The 23,738-nt window shown below is 39.9% G+C and overlaps 1 protein-coding gene across 1 annotated transcript in view; it reads left to right on the plus strand.

The window, feature by feature from the left end:
* HDHD1 (haloacid dehalogenase-like hydrolase domain containing 1) overlaps nucleotides 1-22,938 on the plus strand; it is a 74,657-nt gene extending 51,719 nt beyond the window's left edge. The window contains exon 4 of the mRNA XM_010580423.1: nucleotides 22,692-22,938. Within this exon, the coding sequence (XP_010578725.1) occupies nucleotides 22,692-22,868 (177 nt within the window). The 3' untranslated portion in view covers nucleotides 22,869-22,938. The remainder of the gene's footprint in view (nucleotides 1-22,691) is intronic.
* Nucleotides 22,939-23,738: the final 800 nt, after the last annotated feature.

Raw genomic sequence — 23,738 nt, forward strand, 5'->3', positions numbered from 1 at the left:
CACATATTAATTATGCATGGTAAGTAGTAAAAAAGAGGGGGGGGAAATCCTTCTTCTATGATAAATTGCTCACTGAGTTATCTTTTCTTTCTTTCAAGACCTTGAGCGTTTTTTGGAGATGCCAAACAGAGCAGTCATTGAATAATTAGATTTTAATTAACAAGAATTTAAAAAAAATGTTTTTAATGTCTTTTGGGTTATAGCAAGCATGAATAAATCCTCTTTCAAGAAGATCTAGTGCACTGATCCTCTCTGTATCTCAAGTTACCTTTGTAATCACCCCAGAGCTTGTTGTAACAATGCTTTTCAACAGTTTCAGGACAAAGAATGAAGACTGAAACAAGGAATTGCAGTGTTAACAGTATTTTTTGGTTGTTTCTTTGTGAATTATTGTCATGGAGAGACCTGGAAACCTCTGAAAGCCTAAGGTCAACTGTGTGTTGCTTTAATGCAGTAAGGCTGGAGGAGAGAGAGTTCATTTGTTTGCTTCCTTTTTTAAGTTGCTTGCTCGTTGTGGAGATGCTGTTGTAGATAATGTTCAGAGAGCTGGTATTCATGGTAGGGTTCTGCTTATTCTGTTGTGTGGTAAAGAATTTGTAAGAGCCTGGTTTTTTGGCACGGTTGCAGAAAACCTACATACAGGACCATCAATTAACACTGACAAATTATTTATAGTCTAAACAGGGCAAAGCATTTTGCTCAGGCTGATTGCTGTGTCACAAAATAAGTGCATTTACAAGATGATTACAAAGTGTACTCCATAAAGCAATGTTTGAGAATTTTTTTATTATTATTATTGTGATAGACTGGTGGTATAAAGATAAAAGACCTTGTAGCACACACAAGAGCTGAAGAAGTGACAGCTTTATCTGCTAAAAAAGGATGCTTAACATTTCCATTCCAGCATCTCTTTATCTTAGAATAATAGCGTGATTCAAAGCCAAGAAGGAAATGGTTCAAGTTAAGCTTCAGTAAGACTGAAGTGATTGTGATTTAAAGTAGAAGACAATTCCAGGCAGTGGTAGAAATGCTGTCTTCCTATTCCATCAAAGCAAGCTTTTCATTTTTGTCTAAATAGTACTGAATATAGGAATTGCTCTTCATGCTCAGATTCAATGTCTGTCTTAATCAGTACCATCTCTGATGACAGCTAATACCAGAGGCTTAATAATCACCTTTTAGCTAGAGGGGGTTAATTTATCCACTTAAATTCTGTTGCTAATTTCAAGTAATTGAAGGCGCTTTTTTTTTTTTTTTTTTTTTAAAGGGGGGCTTTAGTAACTGTTTCACAGTATTCAGGTTTTTTTCTTGATGCTGATGACTACCTGGGGCAATGAATTCTGTAAATCTTTTGTATATGTTTTGAATTTCTCACCTTTTAATGTCTTTGAATGTCAGCTTTTTTTTATGTTATGAGTGAGAAAGATAAGAAGTAATTGATCTGCCACTCAGTATTTTAAGTACTACTCATCACATCCCTTTTTATTTCTATAAGTAAACCACTTTACAGCCTGTTCAGCCTCTCACCATCTGAAAGGGTTGTGTTTGGGATTTTTTGGGGGTGGGGGGCTGGGTGGTGGTGATGAGGGTGGGGGTCAGTTGTTTTTTTTTTTCCCCTCAGAAGCGCCCTGATTGCATTTCTTCAGACCCTTCCTATCAAAAACATTTTAACATAGAATAATGTCTGTGGCATACAGTACTTATAGCATTTGAGATGAGACAGCATTGTATATGTCTATGAATATATACAATATCACCCAAGATCTGAGTTTTCACTGAGCTGTCTACAGTGATGCCCAGTACTTAAACTGAATGTTACAAGATGTACATGTCACTTATTTTTTTCCCAGCTAGTGTGTATTGCTTACATTTCTTGACCATTTTGTTTCATTTGACACTTGACTGCCTGGTAGACTACCTTGTCACTCCAAGTTTCTTACAGATGTTTCTTATCCCAACTAACCAACACAACTTTGTGCCATCAGCAGATTTTACCAAGTATAGAGGTAAGGATTACTAGTCAGTAATTCCCTGAGTAACACCAGAATTCTTCTAAAATGCATCTACAACTACTTTCTAAAATAGTAGCGTGGTAATGAGAAATGGTTTTTAATGTTAGTAACTCCTTCACTTCATAGTTTAGTTGCTTCAAAGCCTCAGGGTCTTGCTGCCTAGCAAAGACTAGCTGATGAGATTTCATCATTACTGAAAATACCTTCTGTTACAGAACATGTTTTCCTCCATTAGGAAATTGTCCTCTTTCTCCTGAACAGACACCTGGTCACGGTGATCCATTCAGTTGTCTTTGCCAGAGCACATTATTGCATCCTGCAGCTTCAGACTAAACAGTGGAAACATTAGGGGTTGCAGCCTATTGTCCTGAGCTTCAAAGCTATTACAGACTCAAAATACAACTGATTCAAAACAAAATGCCATGGGCAAAAAGCATAATAGTACGTAACTTATCTTACTGCTTTCCACTTTCAATAATGCATTTATCCCAAGAGAATGCCAACAAAACCTTTTATTTTACAAAGAATGATCATGTATCTTAGGTAGAATGCATTTGCAGTTTTAAGGTTAGCTATGATGTATCTTTTGAAAACTGCTTTTAATTGTGAGTTTTTAACTTTTCAGGCTGAAAATTTTCATTGAGAGGGTTATTTTTTTTCTTAAACTTCAGCGAAAAGTGTTTGCAATTATTTTACTGTTTTCCTCAGAAGATAATAATATTTTTAATTATAGTAAGAACTAGTACAATGGTCATATGATAACTTCCATGAGGAGTTATATTGTGTAGAGCAGGTGTTTGAAGTTTGGGAAGCTGGGAGTCCTGCAGTCAGGTGTTCTAGGAGTCGGGAATAATGCTATGACTCTACCATACTATGACCATTACTAGACCTGGGAATGCTCCTGAGTTTCCTGATGTTTGTGTGCCGTGGCTGCTCACTGTGTACATCATATTTATATTTACGTACACATTAAACATTGAAGGGGAAAAAAGCATTAGATCCACGTACGCTGGATGATAGGCACAGAGCCTGCTCTGGACAACTGTCAGAGCACTATGAAATATATATAAAACATCTAAGACTGTAAGAAGTACAGGTGTAGTTTGTAGAAACTAATCACTTCATGCACACGCACAATGATTGGCATTAATTTAATGAGTGTTGTGGCTTTTTTAGTGAACAAGGTTCCAAGTTCCTATTTTAGAGGACAAGCAAGTATTATCCCTCAATTTTCCTCAGAGTTGAAGAGTTAACAGAAGTAATTTCTGATAGAATTAAGTGAATCAGCCAGCTCTGTGTTAGCTTTTAACTGTATTCTCTGCTGCCTTGATCCAGCGAGGAGCAAAAGTGGTTTAAGCAAGACAAATTTCAGTTAATAGCTCAGCAGTAAGAAGGGGAGGAAGAAGAGAATGTACCAGTGATTCTTGAAAGACTGTGTTTTTAAAGATTCTGCTGAAGAAGGATGAAGAGTGTAGGCACGGAGATTGTACAAGGCACAGAGGTCAACATGATATAAGACATTCAGCTGAAAGTGGGAGAAAGAGATAAAGAATGCAATTAAGTGAAAGGATAGATGATGTCTAGGGAGTAGAAGGAAATAAAAGCAAGACACACAGTAATTGTGGGTAAGATAATACAGTGCCATGAAGGTGAAAATGAAAACTTGAATTTGTGACTGCATTAAGTAATCTATATAGCTTCATTATAAATTATGAAGAGTTAATAGTGTGCAGTAGCCCATTTGTCCTTAACGCTTCTCCAAACATTTTTTAGGGAGTGTAGATGAAGAGTGAGGAAACAGTAGATAAGTTAATCATGTATATACTGAAATAGTAAAAGCATTTACTTTTCTGAGGTTAAGCATTCTGTCTCAAGAGGATTGGTAGATGATGTGACAGGGCTAACATTACAGCAAAAACTCTTCAAACATTTAGGATGATACATGTCTAAATTTAAAATCTCATGAAGTTAGTGGAAAGAAGTCAGCTGCAAATGTGTGCTTTGGCATGTCTCTCAAAGTAAAGAGGTTTTCTTTAGAAACACTGATGTTGGAGTTTCATCTTCTATTCTGTCTTGCATTAACTAGTAATTCTAAGGCATTTGGACAATTTATTACTGTCCCTTCCTCCTGTCACTTGATTTTTTTTCTTACCATCTTAGCAATCAGTTGAGGAGCAAGTATGCTTGAAAGATGATGGTTGACTTTGAGTAGGCTGGTGGAAGACTGTTTTACTGATATCTTACTATTTACAGATCTTCTTTGCAGCTGTGGTGTTAGCACATGACAGCCTTAAATTTCTTTAAGATGATTAATATTTAGTGGAATAACTTTCCTCTGATGTTTTGGGGAACTGATTTTGTTTTAGTAAGACACCGTTAATGAAGAATGAATAAAACGTTTGGTAAGTCGATTATTCAGAAAAGGCCTTCAGTGTAGTTTCTCTTAGAAATTTTGAAATGTATCCATTCTTTGCAGGAACAATACAGTCTCACCAGCTTTCACACCATTTTTAAAAATCTGTGAATTGAGTCCTTCGCTTCTCTGTCTGAGTTGAGTATGTGATCTGGCTTTGTGTAAAGTGATTACTAGTAAGAGCTTCAGGCTCACTGTCAGTCCAAGGATGAAGAAATCCATCACAGAATGCTGTATTTTAATAAAAGGATTTCAGTTACTCAGCAGTATGAAGACATAATAATGCTTGTGACATGCTGTGCTGTATTGCTTTAGGATCAGACTGAACATTGGAATAATAGCGGCATCGAGAAGAAAGAAAAAAATAAGCTGTCTGATTTGAGCATCTCTTTTTCTCCTATTGATTTCTATATTTAGCGCAGTATATGGTATACCAGGCCCTAGTTATAAAGACCTGTGAAACAAACTTCTTGGATTCCTGGTCTCGCATGTTAGGAATCAAGCAGCATGTGGTGCATAAACTTGCATAGAATTGGATAGAACCTGAGGAAGATCCACCACAGAACGCAGCTGTTAGGTTGTGTGATAGAAGTTTGTCTGCACACCGGTGAAAGAGCTCAGGGAGGCAACGGCGGGGTGGGGGGGATCCCAAATCTCACCCTGCCCGGCGGCTCCCAGCCCCCCCACAGGAGCCACCAGCCCGCCGGCGGCCCATCTCCACCAGGCCAGGGGAGCACCGAGTCCCGAAGGCAGGCGGGAGCCCGGGTGAAGGACTGGGAGAGAGGGACAGCCTGTCCCAGGAGAGCCCCAGCCCCACGGCCCGGCCGTGGGACCCGTCAAGGCGAATCGAAGGCAGATCCCCTTCTGCACTGAGGGGAGACGCCGCCTGGCGTGCGGGACGCGTTACGGGGCGCTGGGGACGAGCATTTGGGGATCGTTCGGGATTTGTGACAGGGAGACAGAGGGATGAGGGGATAGAAGGGGCTGGATGTGTGTAAATGGGTGACACGCTCGTCTGGCTGTGCCCTGCTCCTGACCGGCGCGGTCTGTCCTATTTTATCAAATTCCGTTTCTAACTCTTTTCCTGGCTGAAGGGCACCCATTCCGTGTGTGTGGGCAGCAACTGGAGCCAGACCCCGGGCAGAGACCCGTGTGTCCGCAGTGCCGGCAGCTGGAGCGAGCGAGGGTCCGGGTGCCAGTGACTGGGCAAAACCATGGGGCCAGCAGCCCCCAGCGTGGGACCGCGGGTCACGGGGGTCTGGCCCGTGGGTCTGCAGTGCCAGTGGCCAGACTGAGCGTGGGCAAGTGCGTGAGCAGTAGCAAAGAGCCAGCTGAACGAGCCTGTGGGCTCGTGTGAGTGCCGAGTGTAACTGTGTTGATCTGTGTGGCTAACCATGTAGATATATATATATTTACATGCTCTGTGTGCGTGTGCCTGCTGGGGATACGTGCTCAGCCTCCCGACTGTTTGGACCAGGGGGCATGGAGCTGCGGCTGCCTCCCCTCTGTCAGACGGGGCCCTTTTCCCAAACAGCAGTAACCTGTTCCCTAGGATCACGTTTCCCTTCATAAAGGGAGACTAGATAACCAGTTCAGGTGTAGATGTTCCAGGTAGGTATCTTAGTCCTTCTGTTTCAGTCTCCTAATAAAGCCCTCCTTTCTAAACATCTCTGAGCCATTGAGCTCTTCCACCCTAGTTTCTTAGTTTCTACTGTAGGATCTACAGTATCGTATCTTCTCCCATACCTTCTGTTGCAGTTCTGCTGGGACAAGTGTTGCCCTGTTTGTTCCCATCTGGGCACATCGCCTTATTCTACCTACTTTCCCCACTCCCTGACTCAGGAAATGGGATGTCCTCATAGTCTAGACATAGACTGAGAGATCAAAAAATGTCTAAAGTTAATATTGATTATATTATCATAGAATCATCTTTCTTTATGGTAGAAAAAATCTTTGAGTTGTTCATATATCTGTTGATTTTGCTTTGTATTGCAGAGATGCCAGGAAGTAGAGTGTACAAGAAAGAAAATATTTTGCTCTGGCCTGGCAGGCAGGGCTTCTTTTAGGTAATAATTGCTCTAACGTGCAGTAGGTACAAAAGGTCAATATGCAGTGTACTGGTAGTATTCTAAAATTATTCTTAATGCTTTGAGGGATTGAAAACTGAAGCAGAAGAATGCTTAATGATACTTAATAAGTTGTTTTAACTCTTCTGTAAAGTCATTCTGGTTGGAATGAACCTTGCAAAGTAACTAATCCAACCTTCTGAGAGCAGGTCAATACTGAATTCAGAGCAAGTTGCTCCGGGCTTGTCAGTCAGGTCTTAAAAGCCTCCAAGGGTGGAGACCATGCAGCTTCTCTGGGCAACATTTTCCAGTGCTTAATTCTTGCTGTGATTTTTTTTTTTTATTATTATTTTTTTTTCCTCCTCTGCTTATATCTAGTCAGACAGAACCTCTCCTATTTCAATTTAGGACCATCATCTCATGTTCATATTATGCAGCTTGGTAAAGAGGCTGTCTCTATCTTTTCAGTAATGTCCTGAGAGATACTGGGCAGCTGCTGTTTGGTTGTCCTGAAGTCTTCTCTGGGCTGAACAAGCCAAGCTCTCCTTCAGCATTTCCTCATAGGGCAAGTAGCTACAAGCCCAGCCACCTTCGTGACCCTCTGCTGGACTTCCTGAAGTTTATCATCATCCTTCTGTTTTCTCCTTTCCTAATTTTAATAACTAATGAACTTTTCAAACATAATCCTTGTGTATTTGAGAATTTTGAGACTCATTAGTAACAGGTACGATTAACTTATGAGCCAAATAGCTTTCCACAATTATTTAGATTTCCTTGGAGTTGTCATTTTGTTGTGTGTTTAAAGATTGGAAGAGCATACAGAAACCTGACACTTCTTCTAGCTTTAACTCATGGCTAGGGAGTTGCATAGCACAAAATACACAACGTAAACATGGAGCTGTGGCCCTGTTCTGTTTCCTCTTCCCCTCTCATCCGTATTGCCCAAATGTGGGGGATGTTCTACATCATCTCCTGGGCAGAGGCCATCCTCCTTTCAGTATCATGGCCGCCTTTAATTTAAACTGTTTCTCATTTCTGCGCCCCTGTGTGATTTTGTTTGATGTAAGTTACTGGCACCAAAGATTTTTTTCAACAGAGGTAGTCACTGTAAAAGTCTGTTTTAATTTCTAACTTTATGCTTTTTGTATCATTGTGGAAATAGGTTCATGAATATTTTTCTGTTTCACTTAGAATTTCTTTCTCTACCATGCTTTTCTTCTTGCTTCAAGAAGAAAAGGGACAGATTGTTTAAGGAGAATCTGGATTTTCTGTTTACAGAGCAATAAATGTTCTGAAATGAACTGCAGTTGTATATGTTGTAAAATTGCTTTTGTTTGACAGGTTAATAAATCTCAGTGGAAGCTTTGAATGACTAGAGATATTAAAAGCTTGCGTTGCCTGACAAAAACAAACCAACCAACCACCTTTTTGTATTTCCTTATAAATACAGCAAAGGCCTCGGTACTATTCCAGTTGACTGTGGCTCTCATTTTATTTGCAGATGCCTTTATTTATGGGTCTTCTGCACAGTTTGGGGTTTTTTTTGTGGAGAGCATAAACAAAAAATCACCTTAATTGGCAAAAAGTTAAAAATGCCATGGTTCTTCAACAAGTACACATGTTCATGGTGCAGACAATGCAGTGCCAAACCTTCTGTTGACTTTTGCTAGTTTCAATAACCTTATGAATTTGGAGAACTTAAATCTGTGTTTTCAAACCTAGACCTATATTGATCTTGTGGATTCATACATTTTGTCACTTTCGTGCACAGACATGCGAGACAAATCTACCCTGTATTTCAACTGCAGTAACACTCGACTAGGATACCTTTTGATAAAAGGCTTGGGAAGCAGTATCGTAAGAGTATTTAGAGCTTGGATATTGATGTCATGATTAATTTAAGAAATGGAAAATTATTTGTTAGTTGTGAGGAACAGATTTTCACTGGAATGCAGAAGGATGCTGGGATGGATAAAAACAAAAATCTGTCTTAATTTTTCCTGTGTGTCTTCTTCAGATTCAGCAACAGTTTCTGGAATGGAAGCAATTGGAGAAAACAGTAGGAAACGGTACACTGTACTGTGTCTGATAAATAAATTCAGTCATGTTGGAGATACTTTAATATGTATCAGCAATGTTACATGGAAGTGTGGGATATGAATTACTGCTTGTTTTGCTAAATCTGTTAGGAATTTTAGCAAGGACCTCACACACTGCATTTTTCCAATTAGATATTATTCAGACAGGGAAAGTGTCATTGCATATGGTTGAATTAGATTGAACATTTAATAACAATGAAATATGAGATAATGTAGAATTAAAGAGTACTAACTTTGGTTTATCAGTGCCTTCCCAAAACATGTTTGATGCTGTGCTGGTGGTACTTTTATATCTAATTGAAGAACAGTTTTAGTTCCTGCCAAATCCCCATCATCCTGGGAGTTTGGTTCAGTCCTGACAAAGTATCGTGGAAGTCACCTTTTTCTCTCCAGCCCTTCCTGACTTACTATTCTTGACATTTTACTGTGTGTGATGTTAGCTTTATGAATGCATGCAGGTTTATATCTGTATAGAGAGATAAATATATGTGTAGAGATATATTTTAAACTGTAAATAATACGTATATGCATTTGTATATAATAAATGTGTTGAATCCAGGAGCCCCGGTAGCAGCGAGGCTGCTGCAGCTCCCCGGCCCCAAGTCCAGCCCGTGGCGAGGCTGAGAACATATTTCCAGTCGTCACACGAGGATGCACAGCACGTACCAGACGCATATAAGCACGTACACCTGCCAGCCCCGCAGCGCGGCACAGCAGAAACGCTCAGCACTCGCCCAAGCACAGAGAGGACCACTGGCCTCATCCTGTTCATATCCATCTGTGCAATGAGGGTCCCTCCAAGCAGCTGGATTTAGGCACCCAGCTGGCCTTGGGTCCCAGCCTCCCTGGTTGTTGGCACCTGGAGGGGTCAGCCCCCAAGGCCACGGCCCCGCTCCAGCGCTTGGCACAGATCCTTCCTCCCACCCACACCCACACAGTGGATGGCTTGGACACGGCCCATCCCATGGTCCTGGATCCTTGTTCTCCTCCCATCACCTCCTACAGCGAGTCTCGTGCGCACGCGGACGGGTCTCTTGGATGGCCCCAGGTGCCGCGGTCTCTACAGCAGCTGGCCAGGGCCACCCTATGCCTACCCTGTCCCTCGGAGAGCCGACGCTGCCGGTGCTCCCGCCCGGAGAGACGTGCCTGACTTCCAGGCCACTTCACCGACTTGCCAGCTAGTCCAGCGTGCTCTTCGCTGGTGCTCGCACGCTCACTTGCACACCCACCCTCGCTGCAGGTGCTGCGCTGTGGGCTCGTGGGACCACTGGTCCCACGGCAGGGCCGGCACTGAGACCTCCACACAGATGTGCACGTACAGTAGTAAGCCCTTGACAGGAAAACCGTCAGAAATGGACTTTAATTAGAAGCGTGCAAAGACAAGCTCTTCTACGGCATAAACTAACGTGTGTGTGTGTATATGTGTGTGCATATATATATATGTTTTTCCAGATATGAAAATGTACAGATCCCACTCTGTAGAAACATACTTGGCAATTTTAAGTGCTAATGCTCCATAGATGCTCTTTGGACTTATTAGTAATGTGATGTTTCATAGCCACAGAAGATTTGGAAGGAAAGATTCTTATTAGTTAAAAACTGTCTACCTAAGCTGTGCTTCTTTTCTCTAAGGAGGGTAGTTAGGAAGGCACCCATAGCAGGGAGAAGAACTTTTTTAGTTGATAGGGAAGCAGGAAAACACGTGGAAGTGAAGAACCTTGGCTGGCAGCCTGCAGCACTGCCACTGCTAAGGACAAGACCATCTGATTGAGAAAAGCATTTAGAGCGTCCTGAGCAATGTCTTTGCTCTCCATCTAGATGCAAGATGCTGGTCATCTGAAGAAGGTCAAAATGACAATTGTCACTTGAATTTGTAAGATTTTCTTCCTGTTTCTTTTGGTAACAAAGTTAGAACTTTATCCAGTTGAGATTATAATAACAGTAGTTCTAGATAGAGTAATTGTTTCTTTCTGGTTTTGACCCATTATCTCTTGATATTCCATAGAACTACTTGTTAAATTACTATGTTACTTGCCAGTGAGGAGACTGTTCTCTATGGCTTTGAAAGTATTGAAGTGTTTTATCTGCAGGTGCAGGGTCAGTGGAAAAAATGAAAGTTTTAGTGTCTTTTCTCACATTGTTTTCCTTGCTAAGACTAGAATTTACAAACCTTTGAAGAATACAAAACAGATGTCTTTAGCTACACCTTCAAGACATACAAACCCTGAACACGTATCCCCAAGATAATCTTTATGTATGGATGGGAAATGTCAGTCTTCACTCGTTAGACATCTCTTCTATCTGATTTATAAATTTTCTCATTATTGCATATAATGAATCTTACCTGTATCTCACTAGAAGTAGTTGAAATCAATTAGCAAAGTTTGTAAATGTAATAGAGAGGAAACACTACAATTTCTAATCAGAAAAAAATGGGAGATATTTCCTGTATACTGAATCATGGTCTTTGAGATTCTCTTTTGCTTCTTTACCTGACAGCCTGTCCCCCTTTTTTTTTTTTTTTTTTTTTATTCACAGCATCTTTTATGTGGTAGCCAGAACATATCTTTCAGTGGATTGTGTGGCAGTGATACTTTGTCACCTTGACGTACCTGTTGCAGTCCGGTTTCCCCAGGGAATCCTTATATACTGTCTGGGAGCCAAAACTTCCAAGTTATCAGTAAAATGCTGCTTGTAGCACTCTGCTGCCTGTCAATTTATCCAGATTCTTGGCAATACCTGTGGCAGCATCTATTTCTGAACTGATCGTGTTGCTGTGTTAGAGGTGGTTTCTTTCAGGTCATGTGTTGTGATGGTTAGAGCAATGTAAAATCACTGTTTGTGGTATGCCATGGTAGTCTTACTAATATGTAGATACACATAATGTGATTTTAAAAAGAAGAAAAGAGGGGTGGCCTGTGCTTAGGCAGATACGACTTAGGGTTTTTTTCCCAAAATAAGTACGTGTTATAAGCACATTAACTCTCATTCAGGTGCTTGCTTGTAAGTTGACTGCAAGCGTTTGTAGAGAAGGCAATTTGCCTTTGCCTTAACTGTGAAGAAATGTGTTTGTGTCAGTATTGGGGTGACTGAGACACTTCCTAATGGAGTGTTTTCTATTCTCATCATAGTTTCTCTAATGGTCACTTAGCAATATGTTTTGTCTGGGTTTTTTGCACATTTGTCATTCAAACCTTTAAATTTAGAAGTTCCATTACAGTGCCATCTGGCTCTGCACCAGTGAGTGTGGCTGCACACTTTTGAAGAGGAGAGAAAAGCAAATTGATTTCATACTCTCAGAAGAAAAGATAATTATGATGGCTGGTGGGCACCAGCTCATGGGCTGACCATGAGCCAGCAATGTGCCATTGTGGCCAAGGCGGCTGATGAGGAGGAGTGTTGCCAGCAGGTTGAGGGGGGTGATCCTGCCTTTCTGCTCCGCACTGGTGAGGTCATACCTGGAGTACTGTGTCCAGTTCTGGGCTCCCCAGTACGAGAGGCATATGGAGCTACTGGAGGGAGTCCAGCAAAGGGCCACAGAGATGATTAAGGGACTGGAGCATCTCTTGTATGAGGAAGGGCTAGGTGAGTTGGGACTATTTAGCTTGGAGAAGAAAAGGCTCAGGGGGGATCTTATTAATGTATGTAAATACCTGAAGAGAGGATGCAAAGAAGACAGAGCCAGGCTCTTTTCAGTGGTGCCCAGCGACAGGACCAGAGGCAATGGGCACAAACTGAAACACAGGAGGTTCCCTCTGAGCATCAGGAAACACTTTTTTACTGTGTGGGTGACTGAGCCCTGGCACGGGTTGCCCAGAGAGGTGGTGGAGTCTCCTTCCTTGGAGATGTTCATACACTGTCTGGACATGGTCCTGGGCAACTGGCTGTAGGTGTCCCCGCTTGAGCAGGGGCATGGACCAGGTGACCTCCAGAGGTCCCTTCCAAGCTCAATCATCCTGGGATCCTGTGATTCTGTGAGTCCATATAAGATTTATGGAGCATTTGCTTATTTTCTGTATGAGCGTGTATGTATATTATGTGTATATGTACATTATGCATGGGCAATCCATAACATAGTAGCACAATAACACGGCAGCAAGCTTTAGAGTAACAATTCCAACAGTCACAGAGAAATAGACACACTTAGTTTAAATGGGAAATCAACCCTCATCCCGTTTCCAAAGACTTCCTCAAACTGTTGAAGGTCAGCAAAGGCAGGATACTTCAGATCAGTGGATTCGTTAGATAAGTGGTGATTCTTACTTTTAATGTAAAATCATTATTGTGTTGGATGAGCAAGTAGTTTTCACTTAAGCATATGGCCTGTTGCAGTGTTTTGAGGACTTTGCCCATGAGAGGTCGATTTACAGGCAGATAGGTGGTAGTTTTCCTTTTAAATTAGTCTGCCATCTGTCAGCTTAATACCCTGTTGACATCTGGACATTATTTCTGATTGAAATACACAGATGAGAGGGTTTTTAAATAAAATTGGTATTAAGAAAGAGCTGATGAGAACCCAGATAATGATAAACTTCTTTCTTTGAAGAACTGAGTACCCAAAAGAAGTTACTCATGGCAGAAGTTGTGTGACAAGCATAGTTAGTAATTGCTGATACCATGGCTGGTATTCCCAAGCTAATGTTAATGTTAAGCCAGTGTCATGGCTGTGTTCGTTACTAATCTAATATATATTAAGCTGAACAAGCCTTAGGCTACAGAGAAAAAGACTATCTGTACAGACACCATATATATACCATGTATTTATACACATGCATACATGACAGAGTTAAATAAGCATGTTTTTCTATTTTTGTTCATTGTTTACTGTGAAACATTCATTTACATCTTATGCCCTTTATTCCTTTCACTAAAAATGACCTGTTATTCTGCCTGTAGGCACGCTTGAGTCAAAAGAAGAACTGATAGCCTTTGGTTGAGGCAACTAGTACCATTCTCGTATCTGGTAGAGCTGGTCTAATAGAAAAATAGGTACAGCTTCATAACTGTGGGTCATCAATGCATTTACAAAGAAAGTGTTTCCATGCAGTATTTTAAATAGCTAGATGATATTATTAGGGTAATTTTGACAGAAGTGTTTTGAAATATATTGCAACAGGAGATTAAGACTTAAATAACCTTCTACATGTGAATTCATTTTAAGAGTGTATTAATTTTCATATTTGTAGAAATATTTGAACCTGGAGTTAACAGTGGAAAGAAATTTTTTGGAGGAGTAGACTGTTTTAATGATTGAGTACCATAAAACTGCTTGATATTCACTGGCTTCCCATCTTACAGTTTTCATAGCTTGAAATACCTGGATAATTATTGCTTCCCCAAAATAAATAAAGCAAGCTGATAAAGACAAGCTGGAGATTGTGAAAGAGATTACTTCTCTACTGAACTCCGAAAAAAAAAATTTTGACAATTTCTTCTTAACTTTCCTCCTATTCTTAATATATTTTTCTCACCAGTAATAACTGTATTAATCTAGTAGATCTTGCTGTGCACTTAAAGTTAATCCCTCATTCAGGGTTAGGAAAGTGCTCTCCATTGAATTAATTATTTCTCATAATAAATAGTTCAAAAGGGGTATATCATACATAGTGTATGTAGAAATATGGCGTTTAGTGTTCTGTTACTTTTGGTGGTAGATTTGATGTTCTTTAGAAATACTATATTTAGCACAGAGAAATACTTTCTTAGGTAGAGAAAATGTAAGAAATTTTGAGTTCTGAGCTCTGTTTGTCTGCACAGTCAAAGCAGTTTTGCCAACTAAGAGGCTGAGAAATCATCTTTTGAAATCATGAGGGCGGTTACTTAAATAGATCTGATTATCGATGTAATGAGGCATTTCATTTCAGATGTGATATTTTTAGATTGCTATGGCAAAATAAATTTTGGAATTGCGATGTTTATAACTGTAATCCCCTGCCCACAGTTGGGCTTGTGTTGAAAGAGCAGGTTCTGCAAAACTTTGTACAGCCATTTCGTGATTTTGCATTGACAGTCTGCTTTAGGCAAATGCAAGGCATGCCAGGAGTAAGACTGTATTTTGAAGGGATGAACCCCTCTGTGATTTAAACACTGCCCAAAAAGGAGGTTTTATATTCCTCTTGAGTCTTCCAGTTCACTCCCAGCTGTTACGTGGTTGTTCTCCAGTTTATGAGCCTGATGGGAGAATAGTTTTCTATTAGGCTCCAGAGTTGATTCACAGAAGGACGCACAAACACAACACCCATCACTAGGAGACAGATGGAAGCATACACCGGTTAACAGGAGGTTAAGAAATAGAAGGAAGAAACACTTTTACTTGGCAGCAAACCATTAGTTTGGCTCAGCTACTTTTGAAACTACCTCCTAGGAACAGGTTAGGAGCCTGATTAGCAGAAAATTGGCTAATCTGGTCACTTTTGCTTTTGTCTTAAATATGTACATGGAATTTAATCTAATGGCATATGATGGAAATACATTAAATTGAAGCATGTATTATCCTTGCATAGATGTAAGAGTAATTTTATAATTACTGTTAATACTATTGCTATTTTACAAGTTCATATTTTAGTGGAAATAGTACTTCGAATATCAATGAGTTCAAAAGAAAACATTGAAGTAATTCTGTTTTAGAAAATGACCCCTGAATTGACCCAGAGTCAAACCTTCATACTGTTGTGTTTCAGAATATGAAGCTTTACAGGTTTGTATCTCTTTATGATGTTAATTTATTTCCTTTTTCAAAATAGCGTGTTTATTTCAGATTCAGTGGTTCTTCCTAGTGCTGATTATCTTGAGTTTATTCCTCCTCTTTGGATCTTCCATTTCTTTAACCCTCTTACGGGGTGTGACACTCTCCAAGATATTACATTTTTTTAAAGATTTTAGGAGTCGTTCTTGGGTTTGGTTTCTGCTGGAGTAAAACCAGCTTTTAATTTCTTACTTTCATTCTCTTGGTTTTTGTGAAGCCAGTACTATTAAGTTATTCTTCCAGATGTCATAAAAAATGATTTATTTTTTTCTTTTAAAATTTACAAAAGCCAATTTCCAACAAAAGTTCTTTAAGATTCAGTTCAGGTGTTTACCCAAATTAGGAGTTAATATTTTTTCCAGCTTACTTTTGTACTTTGTTGTCCACCTTCCTCTTAGAAAATCTATACTGAGAACAGAGAATTGCCATCTTTAATATAAGTATTTGTTTTCTGTAGTTGAAATATGTAGAAAATTATAATTTTGTTAGGGTTTTGTTTGTTTTGCTGTAAGGTGCTAGTTTGTGGCTTCGCACTTGGAGTTTTATGCTATTAATCTTAAATATTCTCTAAAAGATAACTTTCAGCTGTTTGAAGTTTGAAAGAAAACCACTTTTCTTTCTGATCGTGAAGAGTTGAAGTGTAACACAGCTACGTCTCACCAAGTCACTCCAGACTGGTGACACTGTGTCATGTATGGTTCAATGAGAAGCTTGTACTGAATAGAAAAAAAAGACCTTTTCCATTACTTTTTTTCACTCCCAACGAAAACCTGTTTAAAGGAGGAAATGACTTTATGTCTGAAGCATATGTGGATTGTTATTAACACTTCTGTCAAAGATTATACAATAATTAACATGTTTAGATCAGATTACGGTAAATTTCAGTATGCAAGCTGGTCTTTCTGTGTGGGAAAATAACACTGGACAAGGAGACGTTATAGAACAAAAAGAAACTATTGCCAAAAAATGATGCTGCTTGAAAAAATTTGATTGCTCCATGAGAATCAGCTGCCTTCTGCAGCACCTGCTGAGTTGGTTTGGGGTGAGCGGTGGCATCCAGTTACACAGAACAGGCAGGTACCTGCCGTCCTCAGCGTGCTGTGCTGCGCCTGCAACTTCGTAGACATTCCCTGTGGCAAAAAGGTCATTGCATTTATTCAGGAAATACTTCTGATACCTACTTCCAGTTTCAGTTTGAGACTTCGAGTTTGGATTCATCAAAACAGTTCCTCCTTCGGATGTACCTGGCTTGTATCTCTGATGTGTTTGCTCATGAGATGGGGCCAGCCTCTTCTCCAAGGTGCAGAGTGATCCCGCAGTGGGCAACCGGCACAAGCTGGAACACAAAAAACTCCTGCTAGATGCTCGGAAAACCATCTTCACCATAGGAGTGCTGAAATATGGGAACAGGTTGCCCAGGAGGCATGTGGAGTCTGCATCCTTGAAGATACTCGAAGCTCACCCGGTCGAGGTCCCAGGCAGCCTGCTCTGGCTGGACGTGCGTTGAGTAGGGGTGTTTCCAGATGGCCTCCAGGGATCCCTTCCAGTGTAAATTATCCTACGGTTCTGAGCTCTGCGTGCAAGGTGCAGTTACTTGAATGTGTTGTGTATTACATGTCAAGAAAGTCAGTTGTTTTAGTAAAGGTACTTCTGTGTGGAAGGGAAGGCAGCACAAATTAACTATTTCATTGCACAGGATTTCTTTCTAGGGCACTTTATAGGTATGTGGCATAAAAAACCCCAGCATGTTACGCGGTATGAGTAGCCTCAGTAGAGAGCATCTTGAGTATTTGCCTTGTGTTCTCCGTAAAAGAACAATACTCTTCTATGGCTAATCCAAGCTGCAGTTGATAGAGTTAGATTTCTGCTGCCGGGATAATTGGACACTGTTTCAGAAACGCCTGGGAATTTCTTGAGGCCTGTAACGCAAGTTGCCATACAAAGTTCCCAGTGTGCTGTCCTCTAAACACACAGTCCTCTGTGAAAAGAGTGCTCCAGCCATCCGGAATGATCAGAGTAACCCCGCATGTAAATGTGACCTTCTCCCTGCCTCACAGAGCCGCTGTGTCTGGGTCCAGCTGTCACTCACAGAAGCACTTTCTTTCACTTGGTCGAGTCTTCAAAACAAGCAAGACATTTGAAATTTCTCCTCCTCCTTCCCCATCCAAACTGTTTCACTCCTTCTGGCCCACCTTAAGATAACGTCCCGTGAACTGGTTTGTGAGAGAGTAGCTACTGGCGTGGGCCAAAATGTAAAGCGGCATTTATGCAGAGAGCTGGAAATGCGGAGTGATCTAATTATGTGCATATGTAAGATACTTCCTTTTTTAATTTTTTTTTTAATTATGCTAATTAAATTTGTTTTTATCTTACAAGCCTTCTGGTAAATAATTTGATTCTTGTACTGGTCTGCAACATACTCCTAGTAGCAAGTCTATAAAAATCTGAATTAAAAAGCATATGTGTGTATAATTTCCAAACAGATCTTAATATGAATCATTGAATCCTGAAGAATGGTGGCTGGTAGTTAGTATTCTGGATACTCTGATGCTTAATTCATTTGATTGTAAGTTTCCAGCTTGTTTGTTCATTTGTTATAGCGTTTAAAAACATCTTGGCTTACTCCTCATTTTTCTTAATGGAACTAAGTTGTGCGGCTGTAAGCTGCATGACTTTCTTAAACAGCATATTTAATATGATTCTGTTATCCATGGCTAGTCATATTGGCATATGTCCTTAAAATAAAATGAAGTGTAATTCATTATTGCTACTGAGACTTTTCTGAACTATTTCTGGAAAGATCAGGAGAGAAACATTATTTCATTACTGTTTTTTGTTAATTCTTCAGAGAGTTAACACAGTGGGAGGCCAAAATTGCAAATACTGTAGCTGCTTAAAATGCATTTATTCAATAATGTTTAAGTAACTCTGGTGGTAAATGGGTCACCCAGAAATACATTTTCCGCTTGTTCCTAGATACTTTGTATATCAAAGCATAGGAAAAAAGAAAACACACAAGTTACCTAAAAAATAGCCCAGCATCTGTGTTATGACATGTTGTTGAAGTTGTCGGTCTTTCCTCTCTTTGTGCATTTCCACCACCTCCCATAAATGATAGACAGTATTATATATCCATTGTAAGGGATATAGATGGGTCTGTGTTGTATTCTGAATTATATTATGGTTCTTGAAAATTCCTGGGTCACTCACACTAGTAACACAGTTGGTCAGTAGTGAAATTATTTTGAAAATCTGAAAAAAAGAGTCAGCAAGTAAAAAGAGATGAAAGTTGTTGAACAAAACAAAACACATGATTGCAGTAGTAGTATCTTTCAGACTGATAATTTATTTCTTAGATACTACTGAGTTTTGAATTATGACCACAGAATATGGGCTAGTTTTTTGCAATGAGAAAAGTAAAAATATTTTTGGAAGTGAATAGTCAACAAGTAACCTGTAGAAATGAAAGGCCTGACCATCTTCTGGTTCACAGAGATGAACAATGTCGTTCTGAAATGGACATGAGCTGGCTGTACTTGAATTTCTTCCTGCAGCCTGTTTTGGGGCTCACTTTGGTGCCCATTGAAATCAGTGGGGATTTTTTTAGTGATAAGATGGAATTTGAATTAGCCCTTAAATGCTTATAGAAGACTGCGTTGTGCGTGTATACGTAAATTAATGTATAAGGTTACCAAATCTTTCCAGAGTGCAAATTTTACAAATAACACATCTTGCTTTTGACCACTTGATTTGATCATGAAGGAGAAAAATCAATGCTAAGTAAAGAAGTTACAGACATATAATATGCAGTCCATAAGAAGACCCCCCAAAAATGTGTCACATTTTGAAACCAAATGTTTCTGTGTCATTGGAGGACAGCAGATACAATAATCTTCTACTGTCTCTTCTTGCCAAGCACAGAAGGAGACTGGTCCTGTTCAGAAGTTAGACAATGAGCAGAGGGATAACCTCTCAGAGGTCTTACCAGCCCTTTTTGAACCTGTGATTTGAAACCTCAAAATTCCACCATTTTCCCATTTTGCTTTCATTCAGCAGGAGGGAAGAATAAAATTATTAGTCTTTATTCTTTTAACCACTTTTGTCTCCAGAATGTGTTTTGATTTTGGGGGGGTTTTGGGGTGGTTTGGGGGGTTTTTGTTTGTTTGTTTGTTTTAAGTCAGAGTGCATACATTCAGTGGTAGTGTTTAATTTGCAGATGTATTCTATGTGTATAAATTATGCCATCTTAGTCTCATCCTTCATTCTGGTTTAGAGTTGATACAGTAGGGTCATACGTGGTCGAGGATATTTGTTCGATAAGCACTCCCTGTGCATAGATACTCTTTTCACAGGCTTTTCAAAATCTTAATTTCAAAACTGATTTTAATCTTTTATCCTTCCAGACTTCATGGTTATCACTAATAGCAGTAACACTTGTGGATATCCCTGTTAGTTACGTAAATATTCCATCCAGACATTTACAGTCGAGAGGTTGGAGAGGCCCTGCTGTACATACCAAGGGCCTAACTAGCACTCTTCTTATATTCTTAAAATTCATGTAGGAAGATGAGGTAATGAGGTGCTGCAGTGATTTAATTATTTCTTCTTTGGTTAAGTGATTAATTTTTCTTTTTCTAGGTTCATAGAGTGAAATATAAATTACTATGCTTTACTACTTTACTTTTTTAAGCATCTAGTTCATTCCAAAGTGAAAACTGTCCTATATTAGTATGACCTTTTGAGAGATCTCATGTCAGTTGTATAGATCATTGACACAAGTTACAGAAATAATGCAGAGAAGCAGCCAGAATCTCAGCTGAAGTCTGTATAAATCTCATCTGTCTCTCTCAGTTGGAGTGATGCTGATGTTGCAATACTTATGCAAAATGGGGAAGAACTTGGCTGCTTTCATATCTCTAAATTTAGTATGTGGGTGGGCCAGGACAGTGAACAGTTTATAACATCTCTGTGCAGCAAAGTTAATAAATCCATTTTGTATGTGAACCTCTGCAATCTTTTCGTCATCCATTAAAAATGTTGCTGTGCTGTTGACAGTAAGTGTCAGTAGCAAGAAAGACTGGAGGAAGACCTAGTACACTTATTTCCTGTAACATTAAAGCCACTGTAATTATGGGTCATTTGCCTGGCTTCTTTGGTAATTAAGAGTTTTAATTGCTTCTAGTTCCAGGGAATTAGTTAAGCTTTTCATTATGCATATTGCCTTCCAAAATCATCTGCTTGTCTCGTACAGTAAGCTTAGTGACATCATGGAAGTCAATTAGGTCTTTCAAGGCAGAGCAATGAAGTACATTTCTTTGTATGGGCTGCGTTAGAAAAGGTTTCTGAAAGGCCTTGATAATGCTGTTCTGTGCAACATTTAAGCTTAGTCTTCAAAAGGCAAAGCCTGTCAGGGTTTCATTTACTCAGAGTGCTTAGGGTCACAAACTAAGGTATTGTTAAGAACAAAACCTATAGGCAGAACTGTGCTTCCGTTCTAACAGCAGTTGTTCCAAGCTTTGCAGGATCAGCTGGTTACATATTTGTAGTTAATAACAGTGATAATGATCAACATTTGAAAATAGCACATTGTTCAAACTGGAATTCAGTGACTGTATAAAGGAAATGAGCACAAAAGAGATTGGTGTGAATCTCTTGGCTCACTAAAAATTATTAATTAAGTTTTACTTTATTACATGCAAGGTAGAAAGCAGCTCTTACTTTCTCTTGGCAGACTCCAAGTGGTTGCTGACATGTTGACAGGCAAGAATCAATATTTTCAAAAGAAAGGAAAGCAGAAAGAAAGGGATAATTCCCTCTTCCACAGTGTCTGATACAGATGGGTATATATAGTGCAGACATTTAATACATCTTGCAAAAATGTTTCCTTGAAGATAATAAAGTTTTTGCAGGCTGCAACTCAGTTCTTTTAGAGCACAGCCAGAACAGACAAACATTGTGCATCCGGAATCTTCCCTGGAGAAATAGTTGTGTGTTAGAGAGCCTAAAAGATACAGTATGCTGTTGTATGTTCTCCCAGTGTGTCATGTCTGGATTCAGTCAAAAGTTAAACTAAATTTAGCAAATCATTACTTTTACCCATTCGGTATTAGTTGCTACAGTCTATTGTGTTGTGAAGAAAAGGATAAGAAAATCCATCCTGGGTACGTAGGAAGGGATTTGGTAGATCGATAGTGACTGTAGAGAAGGGCTTAATGCATGAGAGAGAAATTTGTGATAAGGCAGAGTTGCACTGTCTGAAGGGTGTGGGGAAAATTGCACTAAGCATCCCAACATCTGTGCTAAATTACTTGTGGCGGTAATTTTGGTGGTAGTAGTAGTAGCAGCAGTGCTAATAATATTGATAATAAATGCAGTCTGAATTGCAGAAGTGTTAGAAACCGCTTGTCAGTGCAGATCAGAATTTTTCGGATGGTTGGATGCCAAAGGTTTCTCTGGATTGTCCGTGACCAAAAATTCAGACTCAAGGCTGGGTAACGTCAGGAAGAGGTGCTTCATTATATATACTCTGGAATGAACTCCAGAAGCATTATCTTTTATTATATGACAGTTCAGACTAGATGATTTGTTATATATTTATGTTATATATTTATTATTCAATCCACTGATGTTAAATTACAAAATTCACATAAATAATGTATTGATTATTTTTAATAACTTTATTTCCAAACTGCAATCTTGAATGATAGTGACTGTTGTAAGACATGGAACTTCTACCTGACTAAACTGTCTTTTCTGTGAAAGTAACCTTCCAATATAACTGCTGGTTTTCTTTCTCACCATTGCTTTGGAAGAATTAAGCAAATAGAGCGTGAATTCAACAGCACTCTCTGACAAGTGACTTCTTAGTCTCCACTCATCCAAAGTCCTAACACTGACCTAGGTAGTACTCTTCGCCCTCTTGTGCGTGTAGGCAATGCCACACCTGTAAGTGAAAGCACTGCTTTTGCCATTTTGCAGGTTGTAAAGTTGGTCTTGAAGAGTTAAATTGCCTGCTTATAAAGATATTTAAGCACTTGCTTAACTTTACTTTAAGCTTGTGCTTAAACCCATCCCTATAAAACAAATCACTTAGGAACATCTGGATAACCAGTTGCTGGGATTTAAGTATGCATGTTGATGTTTTTTTGAATTGAAATGAATTTAAGGTTAATTACCATGCAGATGTTCGAATTGAGAGGTTTGCCCTTGTTCTAATTAGGGGTTTCTAAGCCAGGAATCGAATTTAGCTTTCCTACCAAGTTTCATTTGGGATCATTCTCTCTTTTCAAACAAAAGATTAAAAGTTCATAGTAACATTATTCTTTAATTTTTTCCCCTCACCTCCTTGTTTCTCAGTGTCTTGTGTTTGAAGATTCACCACTTGGAGTCAAAGGAGCCCTGGCAGCAGGAATGCAAGTGGTTATGATTCCAGATGAAAAATTAAATCCGGATCTTAAAAAGGAAGCGACACTACTGCTGAACTCCATGGAGGATTTCAAACCAGAGCTGTTTGGTTTACCAGCATATGATTAGTGCCCAGTGTCTATGAACATATATACTTGATTGGAGATCGGGAAAATGGAATGAAATTTTGTGATGGTTTTATGATTGTTTTGCATCTTTTCCTCTCTTCCTCAAAACTAGAGCACAAAATTGCTGTTAACACCAAGTCTTCCACACAGTACCTTTCAAATTTGACTGGAATGTTTATGATTTGTCCTCATGATAAATGCTAAATTAAAGCAGCATTTCATCTTGTGAAGTGAATCCAGCCTTGTTCTCTGCACATCTTGAAGTCTTCTGGTATGGTGGGTTGACCCTGGCTGGACACCAGGTGCCCACCAAAGCCGCTCTATCACTCCCCCTCCTCAGCTGGACAGGGGAGAGAAAATACAAGGAAAGGCTCGAGGGTCAAGATAAGGACAGGGAGCGATCACTCACCCATTACTGTCACAGGCAAAACAGACTCGACTTGGGGAAATTAGTTTCATTTATTACCAATCAAATCAGAGTAGGGTAATGAGAAATAAAATGAATCTTAAAACAAACAAACAAAATCTTCCCCCCACCCCTCCCTTCTGGGCTTAACTTTACTCCCAATTTTCTCTACTCCCTCCCCCTGGCAGCGCAGGGGGACGGGGAATGGGGTTTAGGGTCAGCTCGCCACACCTTGTCTCTGCCGCTCCTTCCTCCTCAGGGGGAGGACTCCGTACTTGGCCTCTGCTCTGCTGTGGGGTGTCTCCCGCGGGAGACAGTCCTCCACCAACTTCTCCAAGGTGAGTCCTTCCCGCGGGCTGCAGTCCTTCAGGCACAGACTGCTCCAGCGTGGGTCCTCTGCGGGGTCACAAGTCCTGCCAGAAGACCTGCTCCAGCGTGCGCTCCTCTCTCCACAGATCCAGAGGT

Source organism: Haliaeetus leucocephalus, unplaced genomic scaffold (genome assembly GCF_000737465.1).
Source record: "Haliaeetus leucocephalus isolate CR32 unplaced genomic scaffold, Haliaeetus_leucocephalus-4.0 Scaffold712, whole genome shotgun sequence".
NCBI lineage: Eukaryota > Metazoa > Chordata > Aves > Accipitriformes > Accipitridae > Haliaeetus > Haliaeetus leucocephalus.